Source organism: Pieris brassicae, chromosome 1, assembly GCF_905147105.1.
Source record: "Pieris brassicae chromosome 1, ilPieBrab1.1, whole genome shotgun sequence".
Classification (NCBI taxonomy): Eukaryota; Metazoa; Arthropoda; class Insecta; order Lepidoptera; family Pieridae; genus Pieris; species Pieris brassicae.
In genome coordinates, this window is record NC_059665.1 from 1,478,492 (window position 1) to 1,504,198 (window position 25,707).

At 33.3% G+C, this 25,707-nt stretch overlaps 1 protein-coding gene and 1 long non-coding RNA gene across 3 annotated transcripts; one reads left to right on the plus strand and one right to left on the minus strand.

Annotated features, from left to right (window-relative positions):
* The first annotated feature begins 959 nt into the window (after positions 1-959).
* LOC123709745 lies at positions 960-3,270 on the plus strand. Of its 2 annotated transcripts, none has more exons than XR_006753752.1 (3): positions 960-1,112; positions 1,542-1,615; positions 3,012-3,270. It is a non-coding gene; the product is annotated as an uncharacterized LOC123709745 (long non-coding RNA). The 2 variants fall into 2 exon arrangements; XR_006753751.1 differs by having other exon boundaries at positions 960-1,041.
* LOC123709736 lies at positions 1,299-20,148 on the minus strand. The gene is made up of 5 exons (XM_045661264.1): positions 20,090-20,148; positions 3,224-3,456; positions 3,021-3,124; positions 2,797-2,909; positions 1,299-2,685 (listed from the first exon to the last, which is right to left on the minus strand). Exons 2-5 carry the CDS (start codon positions 3,452-3,454, stop codon positions 1,826-1,828), a joined length of 1,308 nt encoding a protein of 435 aa, XP_045517220.1. The 5' UTR covers positions 3,455-3,456; positions 20,090-20,148; the 3' UTR covers positions 1,299-1,825.
* Between the last annotated feature and the right edge of the window lie 5,559 nt (positions 20,149-25,707).

Consider the following 25,707-nt stretch of genomic DNA (forward strand, 5'->3'; position numbering starts at 1 on the left):
CTTTCACAAACACATTACATAGTCATCATAATATATTCATATATTTGTTTATTTTTATTTATTTATTTTTATTTTTTTTAAACCAATTGTGTTGGTTGATTTAAAGAAGAGCGAAGCTTCCCTGTCACAGGTCTCTGACTTACTAGGGAGGCCTCTATCTGAATTGTATTGTACATATATCTAAATAAATAAAGAATTTTGATTTTTGAATGTGAAAGATTTTTCGCGTACCTTCTGGCATTGAGAGTGTCCATGGGCACGCGAGTTCGTTGCCATCCTTTTAAAAATCAGTACGCTCTTTACTTATTTTAATTTTTTATTAAACTTTACCACATCATACATAGTACTAAATCTACTTTATGTGTGTACAAACTCTTATCTAAAATCTGTGACAATTTAGGTAAACAAGAATGTTAAAAAAAAGATTTTATCTTTAAGGACCCTAAGTCGAATTTGTTTAGAAATACTTCAGTGGGCAGCTGGTCCCACTTCGTTGTAGTGTGCGGCAACAACTGTCTTAAAAAACACTCAGTTGTAGAACGGCGGACGTCCAGGAACTTTACTATATCTTTTAATTATCTTCGAATTATTGCTATAGACTTACATGTAGCCTTCATTATGGGCGTTGATGGTATGCCCAAATCCAATATACATCTTCTACATTAATGAATATTGGCTAAATTGATCATTATAATTAACTAATCCGGATTGTAATTCATTTTTATTTATATACGTAATAGGCAATATAATTTGAATAAAAGTTTCAGTTGCTAATTTAGTCTTTGATTACAGTACTATTTATGTATAGAACAGATTATCACAAAAGGAACAACCTTTTCTACCTTTTAAATTGACAAGTGAAGTGTAAATATTGTATTACCTGTGACATTTACATCCTTTGCTGACATTTAACGAAAGGGAACACATTTTCTGTTTGGAGTCATTATCCATTTATTTTGTCAAGCTATAAAGAATATTTTCCTATCTATAACAATGGATAGAAATCAAATTAATGAATAAAAATAAATTGACTAATATGAGGTACCATTCAATTAATATTTTAAACGTGTACTAATTATGTTTATAGTATCGAAAAACATAAGTGTTATTAGGTAAGTGTTTTGTGTTTGGAGATGGTATATGGAGGTTTCTCTAACATATCAGACAAAGTCTGACAATAATCAGATTTAAGAATTTGGGTGAAATAAAAACACATTCAACATCGATAAAAATTTTATTGATAAAAGGCGCCCGGAGGACACCCTCATTTATTAAGCGTAGGTACATTTCTCCTGGCGTTCCTCTTTACAATATTATTTGCTATACGATAGTACTCGTAATCGTACGTTATTTTTAACATCAGGTTACAATACACAGACTTCTGAAGGAGACAAGGCGGGAAGGGGTAGGCGCGCGGGCGACAGTTCAGGGAACTGTCATGGAAAACACGCGCCGAATAACTTACATTCCTCTATCTAAACATTAAGTCACTAATATTTTTACAATCAAAATAGAATTTACTCTAAAAATATTTACGGCAGAGCCAGAGTCAGTCGTGAGTCGACTTGGCACGACCGACGCCGGCGCGCATCTATCACATTCAGAGATTCATAAAGTAAGTACGGCTTAATAAAATATGTTCCACATTCCCAAGAAATACAGACGTCACAACCACAGCCAAGATCGAGCTGAACCAGCTCCCGGGAATGAGTAACACTATCTTATTTAACCATGAAGTAAGGTACAAGACGTGTCAAGATTTCACACGCGCACAATTTCCCGAACAGGAAACAAACATTTAACTATGGATTAAAGGATCGCACGTTTATACGAAAAGATCTTTGAGAGATGAGCATATTGACGCTTCACATCCTCCAGCACCGTCGTCATCTTCAGGCTTGCTTATAAACCAATGTTCGCCCTCTTTGCTTGTGCTTGGAGCATCTCGTGCCTTGGAACGATCAGCGGCTTTACTCTTTGTCTCCTTGACTATCGTAGACGTTGGTGGAACAGGAGGAGCTCCGCTGCTTCTTCTTAGAAACACTTCTATAGCGCTCCCCAGGGCACTTGCATCAACCACAGAACCAGACGGCTTGTCCCATACGACTGCTGCTGCGTCACCAGGAGCTTGTTTTGAATCAGGCGCAAATGTAACTTTCAGCTTTTTTTCTTCGGTTTCTTTTTTCTTTGTCGCCAATGTCTGGTGCCTGCGAGTGAACCAAGTAGTGCCGGAATCTGAGAATTTCTCTCTCAAAGATGAAGCGTCGAAACTGCTGGAGCGCATATCTGAAAGTTGACGAGTTCGTTCTGGCTTTCCACATCGATCGATTTCGGTTGCTGATGAAGTGAGCGCGTTAAGCATGTGTTTTAGATCTGTGTCAGTACAGATAACTCCTGTGCTGCTTCGCGGTGGAATGGGAGGCGGTGGCGGCATTTCTGAAGCTCTTCGACGAGCTGGTATGGGAGGTAAAGGAGAACCAACGAAGTCAGAGTGTCGGCGGCCTCGGTTTGTATATCGGATAGAGCCGCTTATTGGGGAGCGCTCGTCTAAAGGCTGAACCTCACAAACCTTCTCGCTAGATGTATTCCACAGGCGCATGCGTACTTTGCGAGCCTGAACTATATCATCCATTATATCTAGCTGCAAATTGTGAGTGCTGCCCATAGTATCTGTTGCTGGTGGACCTGGAACAAAGCATGGTCTTTAACCACGGGTAGGCAATTGAAAAAAACTATAAGACACGATAAAACAAAAACAAGTTATTTATTAATCAGTATTAGCAGTATTTTACAGACATTTTTTAGCTATGGATCCCCGGCGACTGAGAGCCGGAAATGCCGCAATGGATTCCCTACGTCCACGCCCAAACAACGCCTGCGGTACCCGAGATATTGTAACTACGGAATGCCTGAAAAAAAATCAATATTTAAATTGGTTTATTTAATTTAATGGAAATAACAACCACATAGAAAATAATTTATTATGTTATTAATTAATTAAATTTATACAGATACAATACCTTCGACCTCCAGGTTGTGGTGGAGCCTGGCTAAGAGTTGCAAGGAACGCTGCTTCGCGGGCTTCCTTGGCAGCTCCTTCACCTCGTTCAGAGAGACGGCGTACCTGATATATTGAACATTTTATCGACAAAATAAGATCATTTGATCATGTGTGGTTAAGAATAAAATAAAATTAAAATAATCCTGTTGAACCATGAGTTACCTGACTAGCAGTCGGTCCACTCGTACAAGCTGGTGTAGGTAATGAGTGCTTGCGGGTCTCCCTCCAAGGCGACAGATGATATGGGTCCGGAGGGGACTCCTGGTCCTCTGAGAAGCCACGTGGCAGTGCAGCGTGATGAAGAGGAGACTCAGACTCTTCAACCCCACTCTCCTCCACTACGATCAGTGGTTCTCCGCCACCGATCATCGCCATTGAACCACGCCGCATCATGGCTGTAATTTAATTCGACTTCAATTTAAATGTACTTTTAAAAAACGATGATCAAAATTAATTTAGCGTTATCTTTATGGTTACAAGGGCTAGTATTGGACAGTCTTTTACTATGCACTATTATTAATTAATTAAAGATGTTTTAGAAGAATATATGGTAGAAATATTTTTTTTATAAAATTTATAAAGTATTTTTACATTAAGCAGAGCATCTTCATGCGAATTAACAAAATGCTTTCAAAGCTGTAATTTATTCAGAATTTTTTATAAGAAGCTTTTGAAATTCAAGTAAACGAAATATGATCATTACAAATCAATCTTTTATTTAATATAATTATAGTACAATTTTGAAATATTATGTACAAGTATTAAACTGCAAATAATTTAATTATTATTATTACATAATTATTAAATTATTATGCAAAAATATTATATATGTTAGTTTTATTGCGTTTGTATCATAAACAATGCTATCTCGTATTTTAGATCATTGTTTTACAATCGAATCCAAGCTCTCCAGCTTGCACGTTGTGTTTAGCTTCTGAGGCATTTTAAAAATCTTTATTTAATGATAAACAGTTTCTATTGTTGAAAAACTCGCGTACTACATGATTGAATAACATAATCATGCACAATTCAGACTGCATAAAATAAAATATTACAAGGCTTTGAAACCGACATGGTCCCCGTAGCAACAATATACATTTTGTAGCAACAGGTTCTCTCTGACCCACTTTTGCGACCTCGACCTAAAAGCTCGGTGGAAAATCGCTGAATAACCAGTTCCAGCCATTATTACAGCAACTTAGGGTGAAACGCAATTTAATGCAATTCATAAGATGCTTCAGATATTTAACTGATAATAAGCTATAACACAACAATTGATTTTCGGGTTTAAGACGTTTTCAATTTATCAAAACTTCGCCGTTCGAGCGAATAAGTGGTAATTGAAAGAAAATTGATCAAAACCTGTACAAAAATGTCCTGTGATGTAGTCGCATATGACATTTTAGGATATTGTGACGGAATATAAACAACCATGAAAATAATATCTTATTAAAATGATTGGAGTGTTTCATTTGAAATGACTTAAAATATAATTTCGCGTTGGTAAGCTGACGTCAAAGTCAAAAATCATTTAATCATATAGGTAACACAATGTACACTTATGAACGTCAAAAAAAGAAATATACATTAAATGCTTCTAATTTTACATTTACTGCCAGCTCTCAAATTAGGGGGCGTAGAACGGAAGAGAAGTACTTAACTCAAGGCAATTAATTCTCCGCCACTCTTTTTAATCAAAGATTTGTCTCAGAATGTCCACCATAGCAACCAAAACTGACAAGGCTAATTGGATTTATTCATTTATAATAAACGTATAAATCCAATTAAAATCAATAGTCCTTATATATATCAATATAAAGTAAATTGCTATTGCTATCACAAAAATAATATATTAAAATCTCTTCAGGATCATTCCATCAATTACTTTAAAAGCAACACTCAAAAAGAACAAGTGAAAGTTCAGAAACAGACATTCAAAGCCTTAAGACTGAACATTTTCAGAAAATGCTCGCTCATTGTTCGAAAGTGCCCATCGTGTGTCGGACGAGCCGTGATATGTTTCAGAAAAGGCAAAACACTTAAGTGAAAAATGAAAGCTCTGGGGAATAAAGAGCTTTTGAAGCTGTGGAATTATTTTGTTTGTATAGAGGGTCTCTTTCAATTAAATACTTGTGATAAAAACTTAAATTTATAAACGAAAATTGTTATTAACAACAAACAAGTAGTTTTTTGTTGTTACATTCAATGCAATTTTATGTAGAACAAATATTTTCTGTTTTTTTTTTCAGAACTATCTGTGTACAAAGTTATAAAAATAATTATTAAAAAAATCTTTTCAAGTTGATACTCTCCAACCGGCCGGTATACCAATTTTAACATTTAATTTTTTTTTCCTAGGCACTCATCGTGCATAACACATTGACCAATGCCCGAGAAACCTTCGGTCTGCATGGCAGTCAGGGAAGTTGACATTGAAACTCATAGTGAGACACGAAGCCCCTAACACCACCTCGCACCGGCACCAAACGCTGTGTACCCAGTATTCTTGGTAGTTACTGGCCCGAGATCTCCAACGAGCAGCTCTGAGAGCGCTGCACGAAAGACCTCAATTAGCCAGCAAATCAAGTGGCTCAAGTTGGCTATACACTCGGAAGGGATTCCAAACAGCAAGCATGTGCTTGACTGAAACCCGCAAGGAAGCCGTCTCAAGAAAACCCGGTGACGTGCACCAGTTAAGGCGAAGAGAACTGGATAGAATTGAAGCTAGATCAATGTAAAAAAGGAAACACGATGCCTCACTGTATCGAAGGTTGAGAATCGTACTTTTACGCACTAAGCATAGTCTACGTGTTGTAATAAATAAGTCAAATTTTAAATGGGATTTACATTGACAAATTGCTGTAGAGCTTTTTGTAAGGATAACGCAAAATAGAGTGAAGCTTTTGTACAAGTCACAATTAAACATGTTATTTATTATGTAAAAGTTAACTTTGATATCTGTAATTAAATTGTTTAAGACACGCTAAAGACAAAGAAAGCTTACAATTGCTAATTAATTGTATCTTTTGTGCGAATCTCTCAGTTACTTTTTCTCTTGCCAATACAGGATCAAGGCTTAAAGAAAGAATTAATACTTTACCGACACCGAAAAATAGTGCTGATCTTATACTTTATCCCAACATGACATAATTGTATATTATATTACAATTTCTTCATAACTGAATGTGGTCGTAATTAACTATGATTTTCTTCAATTCTCCATTAAATTTTATTTGTATAAGAGAGGAATAAAAACACATTATACATGTATCTTTTTGCCGTTAGTCCCTTATAATGTTTTAAAAAGTCTATATTTTTTTTAATGAGTTTTACGGTTTCTACGGTTATATTTAAAAAACTGTATAAAATATATTTAGTACAATTTGTGTCTTCAAATATTATAATATACCAATTACGTACATTTAATAACGTCAAGAGGATCAGAAATGGATCAAATAATATCATAGAATATCCTTTGTACTCGCGGCGAGCGTAAGAAATCAAACGATTTTATGGTCTATGAAGGCCTATCGGAAATAGATTATTATGATCATACATGAAAACCTACTCAGGGGAATACTAAAGAGGTTCGTAAAATTGAAAGAACTCTTAGTAGATTATTAAAGGAGTTTCCTTTGAGAGCTAAGTATATTATTTAGGTTTAACACATGTTACGTCAAATTTCGAATACTGACATTTGTGCGTGATGTTTTCAAAATGGCTGCCATTACTGCGAGTAAAAAATAATGTGTTTAATGATCGAGTTAAGAACGGTGGTGGTTGTTGTAGATATGTTCAAATAAGGATGCTGAGTGTCAACTAGGTAGGTGCAAAAGAAGGGGTAGTGGGTAACAAAAAACTTAGTTTAAGGGTGCTAATCTAAGTGACGCGTCAATACAAGTATATTCGACCTCTTTGGACATTAACGAAAACAATAATATTATATTACAATTTATGAGTGTGGGAAAAACTAATGGGCTCATTTCGGCTTCAAGTGTGCGATGATTAGCATTAACTAACATTTGGTTTACGCTTCTAATTATTTACTAAAATATATACATGTTTAACTAATGTTACATACCTCTTATTATGCGTTATATTCAAGCAAATAGTCAACTTGTAGTCAAAATACAGCTTAATAATAATATATCGTTTTTTTGGTATAAAAAACAAACAGTTTATACACAAAGATCATCTTTAGTATGAGACATTTACGCAAAATGCTATTACGCTAAAACAATTGAGGCTACTGATAGAGTTAAATGATAAATTGACGCTTTTCCTATCGACTTCCAAAGGCTCCCCTCAAATTGAGATCACGGTACTGAGGTACTTAAATCCTATTAATTTTCGGAATTCCTTAAGTCATTGACTGTTAAATTTTCTTGTGTAAGGAATGTTTGAATCGGAACCTTTTAAAATAGAATTGGTAAATTTCTATTTTGCGGCATAAATGTTACAACTTGCGTATATATTATTGATAGTTTGTCTACGTATGTGTTTTGTATATTTTTAATTAATTACTAGCAATGCCCCGCGGTTTCTCTCACGTAGATACCGATCTCATGGTAGTGGAAAGTCTACTAAGTCGGACTTATAGATATATTTTTGTCATCATAAAAGTTTTTATCAACTTAGTTTTCTTAGTTTTTACTTACTTCCTTTCAGATTATTAGACACACACTTACATTTATAATCTAATCAATATACATATTTTACTTTACAACGAATATATATATCTAATACATTTTAAATTTCGTAACATCGTTAGAATGTCCCACATTAGTAAATTTAGAAAATATTCAACAGTAATGAAATATTTATTTAAAATCTGTCCAATAATTTTTAGCCTGATAAATTGATAAAAATAAAAACTGAAACTCAAAATCCAACACATTCTTCTATAATATTAGAAAGAAGTTTTGTTTGTAGAACTTCAGTGGCTTAGAACTTCCTAATACACAACATTTGACGTAGATTTGTTTTGTGGGAACAAGATAATTTCATGTTTTGGAATTGTGACTCGGCATAGGCTTATATAATACAGTATAATATCTTTATGTTCTATCATCAATAGTTTCCACTATAGTAGCGCACGCGATGACAGAATTTAATGGATAATTTTTCCACCTTAGGTTATATAATTGCATTTTTGTTAAATATCCCTATTTTTTTAAATGTAATATAGCCTATGTCAGTCAGTAAAGATGCATCTTTTTCATGCAGAAATAACTTTTGATATCGGTCAAATAGTTGTTGTATAAAAACATTACAAAAACACAAATGTTTCCTTTTTATAATATTAGTATAGATAGAAAAGCTACAACCATCAGAGGTCTAATGATAACATGTATAAGTGTTATCTTTAAGTTTAATTTCAATAAACGGTTATATAGTTATTAATTATCTATTATATAATATGATTTTATTTTTTTAAGATTTAGATTCTTGGCTTATCTCAATTTAGCTATAAATAGCTTCAATATAACAATATTATATTAATTAGCGGCTATTAAATAATAAAATCTTTTTACGTTGAATGAACAAGCTTCCAACTCAGCTTTTGATTTTAAAACCCGATTTACTAGCAGTACTTTATACGAAGAGCTTTTTAACAATACGAGTCCAATATCAAGATAAGGTGAGGTTTATTGATTAGCTTTAAATGAAGGCTACATTATACAATTTGCAAAGCTTCGGCGACAAAGTTAATTTTAACTTAGAGTTTCTACCCGGGAGAATAACGTTTCAATATAAAATTAGAAAAAAGATTCGCTAATAAACGATCTGAAGTTGTGTTATATCTGTGAAATAAATAATCATGTCACTTTATAATAAGGTAGTGTTAGGTAACAATGTACACTTATGAACGTCAAAATATAAATATATATGAAATGCTTTTAATTTTACATTTACTGCCAGTTCTCAATTCAAATGCGTAGAACGAAGTGATGAACTGGCAATAATATTTTTTTTTTGCATTACACAACGTTTGTAAGGAGCTGCAACCATTACACCATATTACACTTAAGATGTGTGTTCACACACGACACCTTAAGTAATTTATTGTAATAAAATAAATTAATGAACAAAGATTTGTCCTCTATCAGCAGGAGGAATGGTGAAATAGGAGAATGCAATTTCTCTTGGGAAGAACACGTAGTCGAAATAACTAACATCATCGCATACACGAATTATCCATACCACAATTAGCACCTGTTCACGAGAATGACGCATGGCCAGCCATCGGCCCCGTCACCATATTTAAGGGAGAGAGACAACCCGAGGCATGGACGCCGCCGCTACAAAAGGAATATGCTGATCTTCTGTCCATTTCTTGATTATTGACTTTACAGAAGACAAGCATTCTGGCAGGTAGATACAAAGTGGAATTGATACAACTTGACATTACGTGTTTGTATGTTGTTCCTACAATAATTTTAAAGGCGTAACAGCGCTTTTACTGCCAGTTTTCTAAATCCGTAATTTAAATATAATTTTTAACTGACGTTCATGAATGTACATGAATAAGTGATAATTTGATAAAGGTCTTATTTAAAACAATTGAATGTTTAGAAATAGTGTCTTAAAACACGTGTTCTGAAAGAAGCTTTTACAGAAGCCACATTAAAAATCTGTCCGCTAAACATGTAAGTAAACATTAAAACCTTACATTTATTATATATTCAATCTTTAATGGTATTAAAATGAATGGAGAAATTGTAATCATGTTATGGCAAATTCATAAACAAATTAATATTCCCGAGAGCTTTAAAGACTCAAATTTCGGTTCAAGTATTTTTTCTAACAAACAGGCTATTATCTCAAAATGTATTCAAAGTCGGGAACCCCGGAGTATCTTGGCAGCCAAGTCTACGCATTTGATAATAAATCATTTCGCAGACAATATTATTGGAAAATGCGAAAACTTAATGGGATTTCGAGCGGACATTAAGCGTCGTTCCAATAACGAGTTTTTGCTCTGATGCCTAATTGTGTAGAGTATAATTGACATTTTATACGCTATAAGCGCGAAAAATTAATACATAATGTAATGGTAATAAATGTTTGTATGAAATACTAAAGATTTATGGGTGAACTAAACGGTAGCACAAATTGAATGCGAAAACTTTGAGTTGTCAATTATTGTCATTGTAGTCACGAATACAGCATACGAGAGCGTTTTGTAAAGTTTAGGAAGGGTCTTTTATAAAAACTAATTCATCTACGTCAGGATGAGATATCAATGACCCTTGGAAGATGAGATAAGCTGGGGTATGGCAGCTACTTGGACACGTTTGCCTTGTTTGACCTCCCTTGGATAAGCAAAAAAGCTGGCGCGACCTGGGGCGACTGGAGCAGGCGGAAAGTCGTTTTGAGTCTTTTCTCCAAGTAAGATTTTTTCCCCTTCAGTTTCATGCAGTAGAGACTCTTGGACACAGGCGCTGATTAAAGATTAGAAGTGTTGGCACCTGGTAGATAGTACCGGAGAGCCCAGAGCTGGTGCTTTCTTTGCTCAACGAATAAGTATCGCAATGTACTCAGCTGTAATTTCCGCGTACTAAACTATCTGTAGTTAGTAATTATTTTTGGGAAATGGGATACTTTTCTTTAATAAAATCCCAGAGGCTTTTCAGTCTGCCTTTTAATGAATTTAATAAATGTATGAAAGAAAAGCTGTGTAAGAAGGCTTACTATAAAGTTAACGATCATCTAGTTGAAAAAAGGGCCTGGGACTAGTGCTAGACAGGCTACTTTTAATTAATTTGCGATATTTGTTTTAGAATTAGTGTTCTTTGCCATTTTGTATGATGATTTGCTATTTTAAAAGAGGGCCGGGAGAATTTACGCCAGCTTTTCTCTCTTCACCCACTGTCTTCTTTGCTGATGAGTAGCGATGTCTGGTACTTCATAATAAACATTTTTTTAAAAATATAATGCTGTATATTTCACCTAAATCACTTACACTGTTTCAATTAAGCTCATACATATCTGTCTTTGAAATGATGTTTCAATAAAAAAGGATTCATGTTGTTATATTGTATACGTAAACTCAACATATTGTCTAGTTAGAGAGTAAAATAGATAGTATTTTGAGTCATTATTGGCGCCCATTAAATAGGTCAACTGAATAACAATAATATTTCAATCAAAGTTATCGTAAAAACTGCTCAAGTTTCTTATTCTTACTTGATAATCCATAATTTTTGTCGTATCCGAATCTGAAAGACTAAGGGAATTTTGCAACATTAACTTTTTCACGAGATCTTTTAACGTGGAGAAATGCAAAGCCTTCATAAAGACACCTTAAGTATCGCTTTACTTGGGGGTGACTGCTAAAGGCGACTGAGGGCTGTTTAATTACCCCATTAGGCTGTTTTGTCTACTCTTGTATCACCCGACCGTAACCTGGTTTACGAGGAAACTGAAAACTCGATAATAGGTGACACCGTTTTTATTTCTGTAATTTATGACACTCTGTGGTATGTTAATATCGGAATTTTGGTTACAGAATGACACATGTAGGCTATGCTGATAATGTATTCATATTTTTGTTACCACGAATGAGCCTGTTAAAACCTGGTGACGAAAAATCATTCCTATCAGAAATTATGCAACTTCATTATTTTTATATTATGTCGAAAATATATATCGGTTCCGCTTCTCGATAAAAACAAATTTATTTTGAGAAAGTAAATATCTGATCGCATATTTATAGAAAAGAAATGCTTATGGCTGTGACGTCAGTTCCAAATATAAAACAAGCGTTACAAGAGTAGAAGGGATCGTAAAATTCCATATAAGAGAATAAGGTTAGGCGTTCTTTGATCATAAAGTATTTTAACTCAATTCGATTATAATAACCAATAAGTGGTCACACAAAACGAAAATTACTTAAAAGCCTCGTTAATGGAACAATAAAAATCACCGTCAACACAATCGCTTTTAAAAATGGCAGTAAACGGAGACTTCAATGGAAAATATTTTGTACATAGAAAATAGAATAGAACGTTCTATACACAAAGAGTATTAACATTTATTCACGTAATATTTCAGCTTCAACTCCATTCCTACCACACATATGCATAGTTCTGTCAAACGCGTACGCCAGTCTCTGACAGCTGCCATTTTCCCTCTTTTTATGACAGTTGTAATTCGAAATCGTGCTCGATTTTAGTAGAGTCAAACAATTTGTGAAGATTGCTATTTGACATTGGGTTCTTTAATCAATTCAAAATTTCTACACCACATAGACGATGACGACTCAAGAGCAAGTGTATCTATAAGCGTAGAAGATCCATATCAGTTTAGTGCTAGTGAATACTGTAGGGGTTATAAGACAGTATTTTAAAAATACTAGTGGCAAAGTTCACCTCATCATTAAATCAAACAAAAAGCTATATTATGCTAGAACGAAATCGCTTTATAGGTTTTTGAGCTAAAGGATTAGTTTGGTTTAATTTTGATTAAACCAATATGCAATATGATCAAAGGAAGATCAGTCTTATAACATCAGTAAGTAATACTGAGTGTGATTGAAACTGCAGGTTCAGAAGAGTACTTCTCGCATTGCCAAAGCCCGAGCAACCTTCGCACAACTTCGGCCTGTATGCCAGTCACGGTTGTTAAACACATGACACGTCGAATCCAGCTTAATTTTTCGGATTCAATGTCCAATCTCCCGTATAATCCCATGCCATAGTCTGGCCATCTACTGGCCCGAAACGATCTCTAACGAGCAACTTTGGGAGCGCTGCCGTGAAACTCCGGTTAGCCAGCAGATCAAATGAATAGGTCATACACTCCGAAGGGATCCCAATCATATTCCCAAGAAAGCGCTTTATTGGAACCCGCAAGGAAAGCGGAAGCATGGCCGTCCCAGGTCAACCTGGCGCCGTACAGTTCCAGATGCTAGAAAAAGAGCCGGACGACTTGGAGCGAGGTGAAAATTTACAAGGCTCAAGACCGAACGCGATGGAGACTCACTGTGGACGCCCTCTCCCCCATGTAGGAGTTATAGGATATTAAGTCAAGTCAAATAATAATTGATAAGTAGGGAGAGATTAACGGATATTTGATTACTTAAATTTGATTTTAGTGGAAAATGGCGCTTAATTTTCGATCTATTTGTGAAACACATCAATATTGAGGGAAACAGCTCAATCAGCGATCTATTATTGAAACACGAGTTCCGAAATCAGTTCTATTGATATATTTATCAATCGTTACATTTAGTATAATGTGTTAATTTACATATGCTTAACGAATACATGCGTCAAATTGTGATATTTAGTTTACATATCCTGTTTCTAGACTTATTTTTTAATGTGAGAATTTTTTGGCTTTTCCGACTCGTCCCTGAGGTCGTAGGTTCGGAAAGCGGCTGCGCACCAATGGAGTATCCATCCATGTACGCATGTAACAACCGCTCGTTCCATGAAAAAAAAACATCGTGAGAAAACTGAACCTAGACACTAAAAGTCGAGGGGTATCCTGGAATATAAGATACAGGTATCACTTATTCCACGTCATTAAATTTGTCTCAGTAGATATTCCTTATCATCTGCAAAGAAGACAGGATGTAGGCCGAGAGAAAAAGACGGCGTAAAAATCTCGGTACTTAATGAGTATTAAATCCAATTTGAAGAGCGTTTTTTAAAATTTTCCTAGCGGTGCTTATCTCGACTAGCGAGCATTACAACGAACAATTGTAAGCATCAAGGCGAGTATGCTACGGGGACTCTTTTAAATGTATTGTTGTTTTATTGTTATAATTTAATTATTAGCTTCGTTCTCTTATTAATCTTAAAAAAATGGTACTTTTAGTGAATATGTATTCGTATGTCGTATAGACCATACGACATACTCTTCTTATCTTCATAACACGTTTAAAATAAATATAGAGTAGCAGGCATCTGTCTACTTTAGCCTACGAGACTGAATATCCTTTGAGATATGATAGCTTGGTTCTTATATTCTCTACGATTTCATCTACAATAGAAATGAGAATTTACTCAAAGAATACTCCGACGAGAGGTAAGTGAAAATATAGAGCTTTTATTTCAATACAGGAAACAGGCATCGCATTATACCGGATGTTGGGTTTCCGTAAGCAGAATTTATCTTAAGAATTATTTAAAACATAGCATTAATTTTCTTTGAAAACTTCAAAGGTTTTCCAACTTAAAAAAATTGAGTTTGCTTTCACGTGTAAATAGCTGAAATAATTTGGTAAAATTTGACACTGAATGATTCTTATACTACTTTGTCTGACTTCATGGATTCGTAATTTATCTTTTGAATGAAATGTCGGAAACTAAATATGTCATAGAGTATCATTTGTTATAAATCACGAGCCTAGTAATAAATAACGATGGAAACTACATGGTAATACAAATATTGTGGTATTAATGGAAGAATTTTTTGTTTTATTTAATTTGGAAATTCGTATAATTAAGTTGCTACCTTCATATAGACAGATAAAATTTGTTAAATATATTTTAATTAATGAAAATATCATAGCTAAGTAGATTTTAGAAATTATCGCTGGTAAATCACGATTCAGCAGTGAGAATTCAATATAGCGATTGTTATTCACGCGATATGTGAGTTAAATGCGAAACGCCAGTCAAGTTCAAAATCACATAGGCGGTGAACGGATAAAAGCGCAACTTAATTAATTTAATTTTTACGATGTCACATGAATAAAACCTAAGATTTTCATGTTCATTATTTCCGATCGGCCACGTTATAAATTCGTCAAAGTATTCCATAAATAAACCGCCTGTTTTGTACTCACGCAAGACACTAATACACATGGTTTGGTGTCTTTAATAATAAAGAGTTCTATTTAGGTGTCATATTTTAAAGTTACGTGTATATCGGATTATTTATGTCCTTATAAGATCTAGAACAACGTGCATGCATAAGAAAATATGACTTCACAAACTTTACACACATACTTATAAATTATATTAGAACATTAGCAATCTAGCAAGGGAAAAATATTAATGGCAATAATATCTTATAAAATAATAATAATAGTAAAAATATTGACCTATTATTCATTAAAATTAATGACGCCATTGATTTGCAAGTGTATATTTTGTAATATCTCAGTCTCGTTTGACTTATTTGTCTTTGATTTAAGTTAATTTAAAAGATTTTATTTATTTGCGATGACGTTTCTGGCGTTATTAAGTACTTTAAAACATCTTTGACGACGCCAACATCATCTAATTCATAAAATGCAACAGGCTGAAGTATGTCCACCGAATGGTCGATAGAACCCCAAGGTCCTTACTGAACTCACCACCTGGTGGCAAGAGAAAACCCGGTAGACCCAGGCTGCGTTGGTAGCATGGAGTTGTCGAGGACCGCGAAACAATAGGTGTTCGAAGTTGGACACAAGAAGAATATGATACATTGCGATGGCCTATTAGAGGCTGTCCAGACAATAATGATTTTAAATAACAAAATTTTAAAAGAATTCCAATGTATTGTCTTTTGTTAACACAGCTTTTACACATTGAAAGAAAACACTTTTTTACCGGATTGAAGCTATGTATTATTATAAACTGATAATTATTTTACATAATTTTAACCGAAATTCGCGTGCTTTACAGCGGTCACGGTGACTGAAGACAAAATATAATTATAATTTTATAATAATACATAACTTCAATCCGGTAAAAAGTGCTTTCTTTAGAATACCAATGGTTGTATTTACATTCACACTATTATGCATTTCATTACGATTGATCAAACGGAAAGACGGAGCGTATCGTTGCCGGTGACCAATGACAATAAACATACGACGCTGTTGTTTCGTCTCTAGATTTCCATTCTCATCTAACCTTGTTTTTTCTATTTGATATGCTGCTGGTATATTATGATTTAAAAAGTACAACATCCTGATATAAAGCTTTGTAGATACAAATCAAAAGAACGTCGAATCTATCAATAAACTATTTTTAGACAGCACGCAACATTGTTCAGAATTGGTTTCATCTAAACTATATAAGCCAATGTGGCGCTTTGATCTAAACACAAACGTAAACATTGAATACGCTTTCTTAACTTCGTACCATATTATGAATGAATTACGGTTTGGTAAATAATTTGTAGATAAGTTGACAATAATGTAGCGTTATTTGTACATCCAATTGTCTTAATCGTCGAATTAATTTTAAGCTCAAAATTGTATTAAAAATATATATTAACTTTATTTTTACTTAAAAGAGTATCTAAATCTTACACATTGTAATGTGGTATGCATTACTTATAACGAATAAATACATTTCAAATTTATTATTTTTTTTTTAAATTATACACGTGTTTTTGTGTGCTAAGCAGCTGAAGAACTACAAAATCGTATGCCTCATATTGTTCACTTCCCTTTGGAAAATATGCATCATGGAATCACTTTTAAACGTATGCTTTTTGTTTGGTTAAGTTTAAATTGCAACAGAGAAAAAATGTTGTTTAAACATTTTGATTTTTAATACATTGAATTGTTTGTATCACATTGCTCATTTCTCGTACTACATTTATATTGATGTCATGGCCATAATTTATTTGGGACTTTAATAACAAAATTGAAGGTTTTAGTTTTACGAGCCTTTCAAAGAATTTAGAACTTTACTTAGGTTTTACGAGCAATTTTATTACTTATACAGTTTTTTAAGATGTCAACATTTTAAGAGTTTTCTAACCTTCATTCATTTACACAAAATAAGAAGTGATTGCTTATTTGGGTATGAAAAATTGGGTAGAAGCAAATATAAAGTCAATCTTGTTTAAATGTTAAGCGCAGTTAATAACATAACAATTATGGAAATATGTACTAACAGAACCGGATTCCGTCGGGTACGTTGAAGCCGCAATAAACCATCACTTCCTCTTAAAAATCTAAAACTCGATTTAGTCCCGTTAAATCCTAAATATAAGTGGGTATTTTACAAACTTTTTACCGTAATATTTAATTATAATCGACATATGTTGACTAGCATCTACAGTCACAACATCTACCTTTGAAGCGGCCAGGTTTTTGTTATTTATAAGAACGTCTTAATCATCTCACATTGTTATATATAGAGCATGATTTGATTAAAGAAGGCTATATTGAAAGTTACTTTGTCGATATTAAAGCCAGAAAAAAAACCGTGGGCCGCTTGAAACAATTTGCTGTTATAATAATAATTAACGGACAGGTTAGGAACTGGTAAGCCTAAAGTACTCTTTGTTAATCATAAAACTACCTGTCAATCATATAGTTATAACATCTGTACTGTGTGAACAAGTACGGAAATAAGAAAGAAAATAAAAAAATATCGTTGCACTAACCCATTGCAAAAATGTGAATGGGTCTGCATAAACAATGGCAGATGGACAAATAGGGTAACAAGGTGGAAAGGCCACCAGGGAAAAGAAAGAGAAAAAATTGCTCTAGACAGAGAGCGGTGGTGGAGGAGGCCTATTGTATAAGAGGTCCTTGAAAAACATGTAATTGTTTCTGAACACAATTTTAAGTGTGTATATCTTTAATATGTATGAATGTTTTAAGTAATAAATAAGGCTTTATTATAATTATTACCTTTACTATATCTGGTAATTATAACTACAATTATTATTACTGTAGAATGATAATACGATTCCCTACAACTTTGTCCGTCTTGTTGCAGAAAAAGCGGATTGTGCATTGTAAATTGAATACACAATTGCCGTGACAGCTGCGACAAATAACAAGGGGTTTACTTTAGATTTCTTGGGAAAATATTTTTCCTTAGAACATATTTAAAAAACGATATAAAATAATGTTACTAGTGGATTGAGGTTTTATAATACGTTTGAAACCTTCAAAATTCGCTCAATTTTTATTTAAAATAAATAAGCTGATTAATGAAATCATTTGAAGCAAAAAAATATCAAATTCTTCAAGTAATCAAAATCGCGATCACAATAGATAACTAGATGAGTTTAAAAACTGCTTTAAGTGGGTTTATGGAACGGTTTATTAAAATTAAATGTATTCAATAAGATCAATTTTAAGATTTAATCACATTTATAACTATAATAAAGGATTCCCGCCCATAATTAACATTCTCAGTAAATTAGGCCACCATTATATTTTGTTAATTAAAGTTTAAAATTTAAAATCAGTGGCGCTGCAATCTCTTTTGGTCTGCTCCTTAGATTTCTGTATCTGTTTCATGGGCATTTGACTTTATACTGACATTTAATAAGCAAGTAGGTGATCAGCTTCCTGAGCCTGAGACACGCCGTCGACTTTTTGGGACTGAGGCAAGCTGGATTCTTTCACCGTTCGAGCTAATGTTAAATGCGCACATAGACAGAAAATCCATTGGTGCACAGCCGGGGTTGGAACCTACCCACTAGGCCAACACTGCTCACTTACAGTTCATATATAATAATTGTTATTCAATATATATTTATAGACATAAATAAATATGTCAATTCATAATTAAACTTAATATTTTATTAAAGTATAAAATTGTGGGTTAAGTTTCTGGGCTCATTCTCTGGACATTTAGCTTGATAATTAAGTAATTTTTGTCTATATAAAAAAGATTTAAATGTTCATAACATCGTTTAAAAATATGCTACTCAGATTCAGATTTAGAGTAACATATATTTTTTAATAAACAGGGCCCCCTACGTCATGTACTACGCCTATGTGCCTGACACATCAGGCAGGCATGTGACCTAAAGGCTAAGCAGCAGGGGTGTGTCGAAATCATCCCTTTCCTAAATAAGAATAACATTTAAGCAATATTTAATGATGTTTAAATATGAAACCTTTAACTAGGCACTCTTTTTCATCAAAAATATAACTAAAACGTCAAAATTGACATTGGTAAAAGATTAAATTAATTGGCCGATTCAGCGAAATTCGCATTGAAATTTATTAAAACCCGTCAAAATTTGCCCGATCATAGATTTTAATTTCGACATAGACACATAAAGCCCTCAAAGGGTACCGACGGAGGCTTAATATCAACTCGAATGAGAGCCGAATATTTGAATGAATATAGAATGGATGTCTGAGTGAAAATTTATGTAAAACGATTTCCTAAGTGCAAATGAAAGAGAGTTTTTCGTGCGAATTCGACATTTTTCATCAATTTCTGACAGCACTCTTCTAAAACCCTTTTATTCAGCTCGATTATGAATACACATATTTTATTTGGGTATTGGCATATTAGCTTTATTGTGTATTTTAATTTAAAAAATATATATCGTAGGTAGTAGAGATGTTACGCTATTTGTATAAAAATATTATCCTGAATATATTTATTTTCTTAAGAGACATTTCCACTAAAAACTCTGTAATAATCTAAAAAATCTATTTATTTTTGCTCTAAATCAATTATTTCAAGTCAATTCTAGTAAGTAAGTAAAGTGCTAATAACCTCAAGTTGCAAGACACATAAAATACACAAGAAAATCTATAATATATTTAACTGTAGTTATATTTAAGCCTTGAAGAATTGAATAGGTCTAACAATTATTTAAGGACGACTACTATATTGCACCACATATTTTTCAGTCACTCCACGTGTAAAATTAGTTTTTGACGCAATTCATTTTTAAATTTATCAAAAAAAAAACATTTTTAAATAGATAAGACGTTAAAATAATTTAAATAAATATTGAAGCGAAGTTAGACATTAATTTCGTTAATTATTTAAAATATTAAAACGAACGTATGCGTAGCTATATGAAACAAATTGAGAGCGACATATTCCTATATTCAACAAGTGTTTCAGTCCCCTTCTCGCACACCGCATAACAAGCAACAGTACGAACTAAAATATTTAAAAATCGAACAATAATAGAATATCGAAAATTTAAAATTATAGACAACATTTATGTGGGGTAAAGGCAAAGCGCATGCAACAAAGCGGGTAACGATTGCTCTTGTTCATATTTCAGCATTGTATGCAATTAGTATCCACCTGAAGGTCAAAGGGAGGGGTTTGCGGGGTAAGGTTGTGTGTAGCCTACCGGCGGGTGCGTATGTGTGCGCGACGCGGCGACGGGCGTGCACTCAGAGCAACGGTCGGACAGCCACTGCGCGGGACGAGCACAGCCTCACCATAGTGCAGGGAAAAGTTTAGCTTCTGCATAGAAATTAACTAATAAAAATTTCTTAAATTCGATTACGTATTTAACTATAATGAATGTCATATGATTGTGTAGTATACAAGTACTATCATTAATTTATTTCATTATATGTAAAGTATAACTGTCTAATAGGACGAATACACAGTTACTGGATAGGTATTCAGAACAATATATACAAATTATCATTTGTTCATTTAAAAACAAATTTTAAAATCAAAATCAAATTTTACCTTCAACATTACTACATGCCAGTTTTTACTATGTCCTCACCCAGACAATCTAGTTACTCTCAAGTCTCCATAGATTTTCCGCAACCATTGCTTATTGTATAAAGACATGGTTAGTTTATCCTAAATATGTAATATTCCTATGTGTCCCTCATAGTACTAGGAATATATAGAGATGTTCGAAGTTTTGGTGAACTTTTGATGCTGTTCGTAATTTGGCTATGAAGGTCTAGCTCAGATCAAATGGCGCTAGATAAATTTATTGCTGTTGTATATATATTATGTAATTGTAATAATTTCTGGCTGAAATTAATAATTTTTGTGACAACTTGACGTGCTTGAACCACTGTATAGTAATTGTTTAATAAGAATGTAAACATTTTCCGCAACTTAATAGGCGTATAAAATTATATTAATTACTTAAATTTGTATATATTAATTGCCATAAAACATACACAAACAAGGCAGTATTATTTTTAGCATAACAAAATAATTTATTTCAGTAAATGTTAAATTAGAACCATTTAATGTATATTTCCATTTTGACGTTCATAAGTGTACATTGTGTTACCTATATCAATTAATGATTAATTATGATAATTATACGATGCATCTGTATTTGGAAACATAACAGCTTATCTCAATGCGAAATTGACTTTTATAAAATACAAGTTTTCAATTCGAAATTCGAATTAATTTGAATTTGGAATACCTTGTCGGTTCGCTCGACGATTGTCACTGTGAATAACCTTAATTAGTTAGTTGGTATTGAAAACAAGTATAAAATAAAGTGATATATAGTGTAGAGATTTCATATTGCAATTTACAGAGTACAGATGTAGGGGTAGCTTTCTAAACGAATTTAGTCCGTGCACAAACGGTTCTTGTCGGATTTCGAGAAAGTACTCTATATTATTACTGATACATATTATATTAATAGCGAATGTACTACAGTATTAATATTCTGAGTGGGTCTCAAGAGTTTTCAACCGCGATTATATTAAACAAGAGCTTGTCGACTTTGTTTTTTAGGTCATCAAGAGTAGGTTTTGTGAAAAAAAAAACTGACCCGTGACTGACATTTCAATAGTAGAAATAAATTAACTACTAAAAATAAAGATATAACAAAAAATTTGGAGACGTGTAGGTAAACATTAAGGACATTTATCAAATCTGGTTTCAAATAGAAATCGTTTTCTCTATTTGTACTTTGATATTTGACAGTGCTCAAGCGGAGAGTGTGACTTGAGTTATCTTTTGAAATACACGTTTTAAAGTATGTGTTACGTTCTTTAAAATAAAGGATATAGTAGGATGGAGAATATATTGGTCGTTATTCTTCACAATATTAATTCAGAACCAATTCGACTTAGGGTCATTCAAGAAAAGAGCGTACAAATTCTTAAAAGGCCGGCAACGCACTCGGGAGCCCTCTATTTAGAGTGTCCATGGGCGGCGGTATCACTTAACATCAGGTGAGTTCCTGCCCGTTTGCCCCCTATTTTATAAATAAAAAAAACAATTCAATTCCTACGTTCTCCTTGTAATAAACATAGTATATCATTGTTAGACGTTTAATGTGTTTGTAGACACAAACTTTTGTACACATTCTAAACAAAATATTATTGTTTAACAATTCAGAAGTGTATACGTGGGAGTGTACATAATTGGTATTATATTTTTAGTTGCTTTAGAAACTCTTTCGGGAAATAGACTAGAGACGCTTAAATGCACTTAAATCTGTCTACAGAGAAACACAAAAGCTTCAATAATTTTTCTAGAAAATAAATACACGATGGCGCTACGATAGAAGCTCTACGATCTAGCAAACATTCTATTATCAAGGCGACCTTATTACAGCTGTCATCTGTCGTAACATGAGGTATGCGTTTTATTACGGTTTTTATTACAAGAATATTAATATTAATAATAATATTTTTTCTCTGTTTCTTACAATAAATAGTTTCTTTTGTGAATATTACATGACAAATATTGGATGATCTATAGCAAGTTGTCGCCCAACTTGATAAACTTGAAGTTCAAAAGAAAAAACTTGAATGTGCATTCAAAGGCATAAATATATTTGTTTCGAGTGATTAAGATGCGAATTACAAGACAATTCATTCAATCATGTTGCAGTTGGGTTGGGTAGGCCATGTGGCTTTTACCCGGACGTATTAGTAGTCTGCTACTTTCGACTTTTCTCTGGAAAAGTCGAAATTACCCATAACCAACGATCGTGTTGAATGCCATGAAAGTGGAGAAGTAGCAAGTGGAGATCCGTGTTCTCTGCTTATCCCTTCAGGAATAAGGGATATAAATTGATAGAATAAAAAAAGCAAAAAACTTAGAACTAGAATCTTTCAAACTATGAAATTATATATCTTTATTTCTTTTACAATTGATATAACATGTCATTCTATCATTTAATATTTAAGTTCGATAATTGTAAGTTTATGATTGACATATTTGAATTCAATTAAAATTAATGTATTCCCTATGTACGTAACATAAGAAAACTTATTTTTTAAAATTGTTAATGTTTTAATTTAACATATATAGCTACTAATATAATATATATAGCCCAATGTAAAATTAGTTTATAATTGATAATTATCTTATACCTCCCATCTCGTAATGGGGCTGTATATAGCCCAAGGCTACAAGTAATGCTACAACGCTACGGCGTAGCTACATCGCAATAATACGAACCGGAAATCGTAGCGTCGCTTGATTAAACAGCAGTTAGTTGCAAATTAAGCATATTATTTTGTTCTAATTGTATTATTTATTGTAGCAAATAAGGTAAAGTAAAACACTGTGTAATAATTGTCAATTAGAGGTGTTCTAGATTGTGAGTTGCGATATCTGAGAAATGCGTTCAACACCCGGCAATCATTGATTTTAGTTTTAAGTGGGCTCATGGTGAGTAACCAGCATGTCTCCCAGCAAAATCAAATAGGGACACATACTACTGATACAAATAGCTGTTTTACTTTAACCGAATTAATTTGATCATAATTAGCCTTCCTGAATAAGTAGATTATCGAATATAAAATTAATTCAATTCGATTCCTGAGATAATCATTACAATATTAGTAAAATACAAATAAAGGTGTTTAAAACAACAGACAAAGGACCAGCTTGCATTAGACCTAAAATTTGAGGGCGTGTGTCAGGTGGATGGGGAGGCTGTTCACCTACTTGCCTATTAGATTAACATCTGAAGACCTTCAGGGTAAAATAATTTGATCTCTGATACCCTTTCGTCTAGTTTCATATCCGTACGATCCGTGTAAGACATTTTCTTTTGCGAACTAACGAACTATGGAATCGACTCCCAAATGGAGGTCTTTCCTGGGATTTATGACTAATTGTTTAAAAAAAGATCATACTCCTCCCTAAAGGCCGGTAACATACTCACTAAAATGGGTGTCCATGGGCTGCGATAACTGCCCCTTTTATGCCATAGACTCGTCTGCCCCCTTTCCTATTTAAAAAATATTACTCTTTCCTCGCAGTTTTTTGTGGTAGTAGGTAAAATTTTGCTCTAAAACCTGTGTTTCTATATATGACCACCAATTTCACTTATACCCACGTGAATAAAAATAAAATTACATCAAAATGGGGTATCAATAGAACGTAAATGAAGGACGCAATGAACTGAAAACAGTCTTGTCCCTAAACAAATTGGACCCGAGCTCTTGGTATATAAAATTCTTGTTGGATGTATTTGAAACCTTTAATTATAAATACAGTAAAAATAAATTGAAATACAGTGTATACCTGAACTAATTCTTCCTGTAAGATTTCTGAATTTTATTACTTAGTACTCAAATTTAACATTCAGTGCCGATGATGTGTAACACTTTATAAAGAAGCTGATCTATTGCAGCTGAACGACAGTAAGAGGCGGGAGTTGGCGTAGGACAGGGTGTGGTGGTAGTTTTGTAGGCCACGGTACATTTCGGTTCACAGAACCGGCGGTTTGAGAAAATTTTTGATTGCCCTTTACAAAATAAAAACAGATGACGATCGATATTCCTGCCAAATTAACTGCATGTTAAATGCTGATCAATATAAGTAAAAATTACTATTGTAAATTTTTCTTCATTTTTTAATACATGTAATCTCAAAAACCGACAAGGTGTTTGGGGAAAAATCCTACTTGCAAACGGTTTATGAAAAATATATAAATGCGAGGCTTGTATACATCGTAATTATAATTATACAAACGCCTCCCAAGTTTGTTAATAGCATATATTACCTATAAACCGTATACAGCACTAAGGCTGGCTTAAATTTAATTATTCACGGTAGCTAGACAAAATGGCGGATGGTTATCATCAGGTTCCTTGTTAAATGAATTCAACAGAATTCTTTCGTTACTTTTAAATGCACGTGATTTAAAATGTAATGGGTGTCTATGATATATTATATATTATGAATAAAAAAACTTAGTTAAATACGGCCTTTATCAGAGAAAGGAGGATTTAAATGAGATGGTATAAATAAATAAATAAAATCAATCAATTTCACTACAACCTTTATAAGCCTTCTGTGCCTGACGAACGCTGTCGACTTATTGGGTCTAAGGCAAGCCGGTTTTCTCACGATGTCTTCACCGTTCGAGCTAATGTTAAATGCGCACATAGAAAATGAATCCATTAGTGCACAGCCGAGGATCGAACCTACGACCTCAGAGGTGCACGCTAAAGCCAACACTGCTCAAGATGGTATAAATAGCAACATGTTATTTTTTATTGTGATTAATTCAGTGAGTAAGCACTAAATTTGAACTCATTTTTCCCAGAGATCTACATTATTCTCATATCTGTATAAAATCTAGTAAAGCATTTTTCAGCGTTCAACTTGAAAATTGTCAATTGTCAACATCGTATGGATGTTAAAGGCATATCGCAAAACTGATTGAAAGCCAAATTGGCATCGTTGTGTGTTCGTCACATCCACTCGGTATCGATACTTATATGTTCTAAAATAAAAGGAATGGTATTCTGAAATTTTAGTAGGGCATTTTCAGAACTTTCATTATAAGCCTGTGAAAACGTTATTTTATTTATTCATTAAAATTGATCTATATTCCTTAAGCGGTTGGCCTTTTATTCGGAGAATGAAAGTTGAGGATATAAAAAAACGAAAATGATTTATTATGTTTCTATTTTTTGTTTATAATAAAATCTTTATTTGATACGAATTTTACTTCAGCTCGTATGCTAAAAGCTACTGTAGAGTTCTTAGTAAATTTATGGA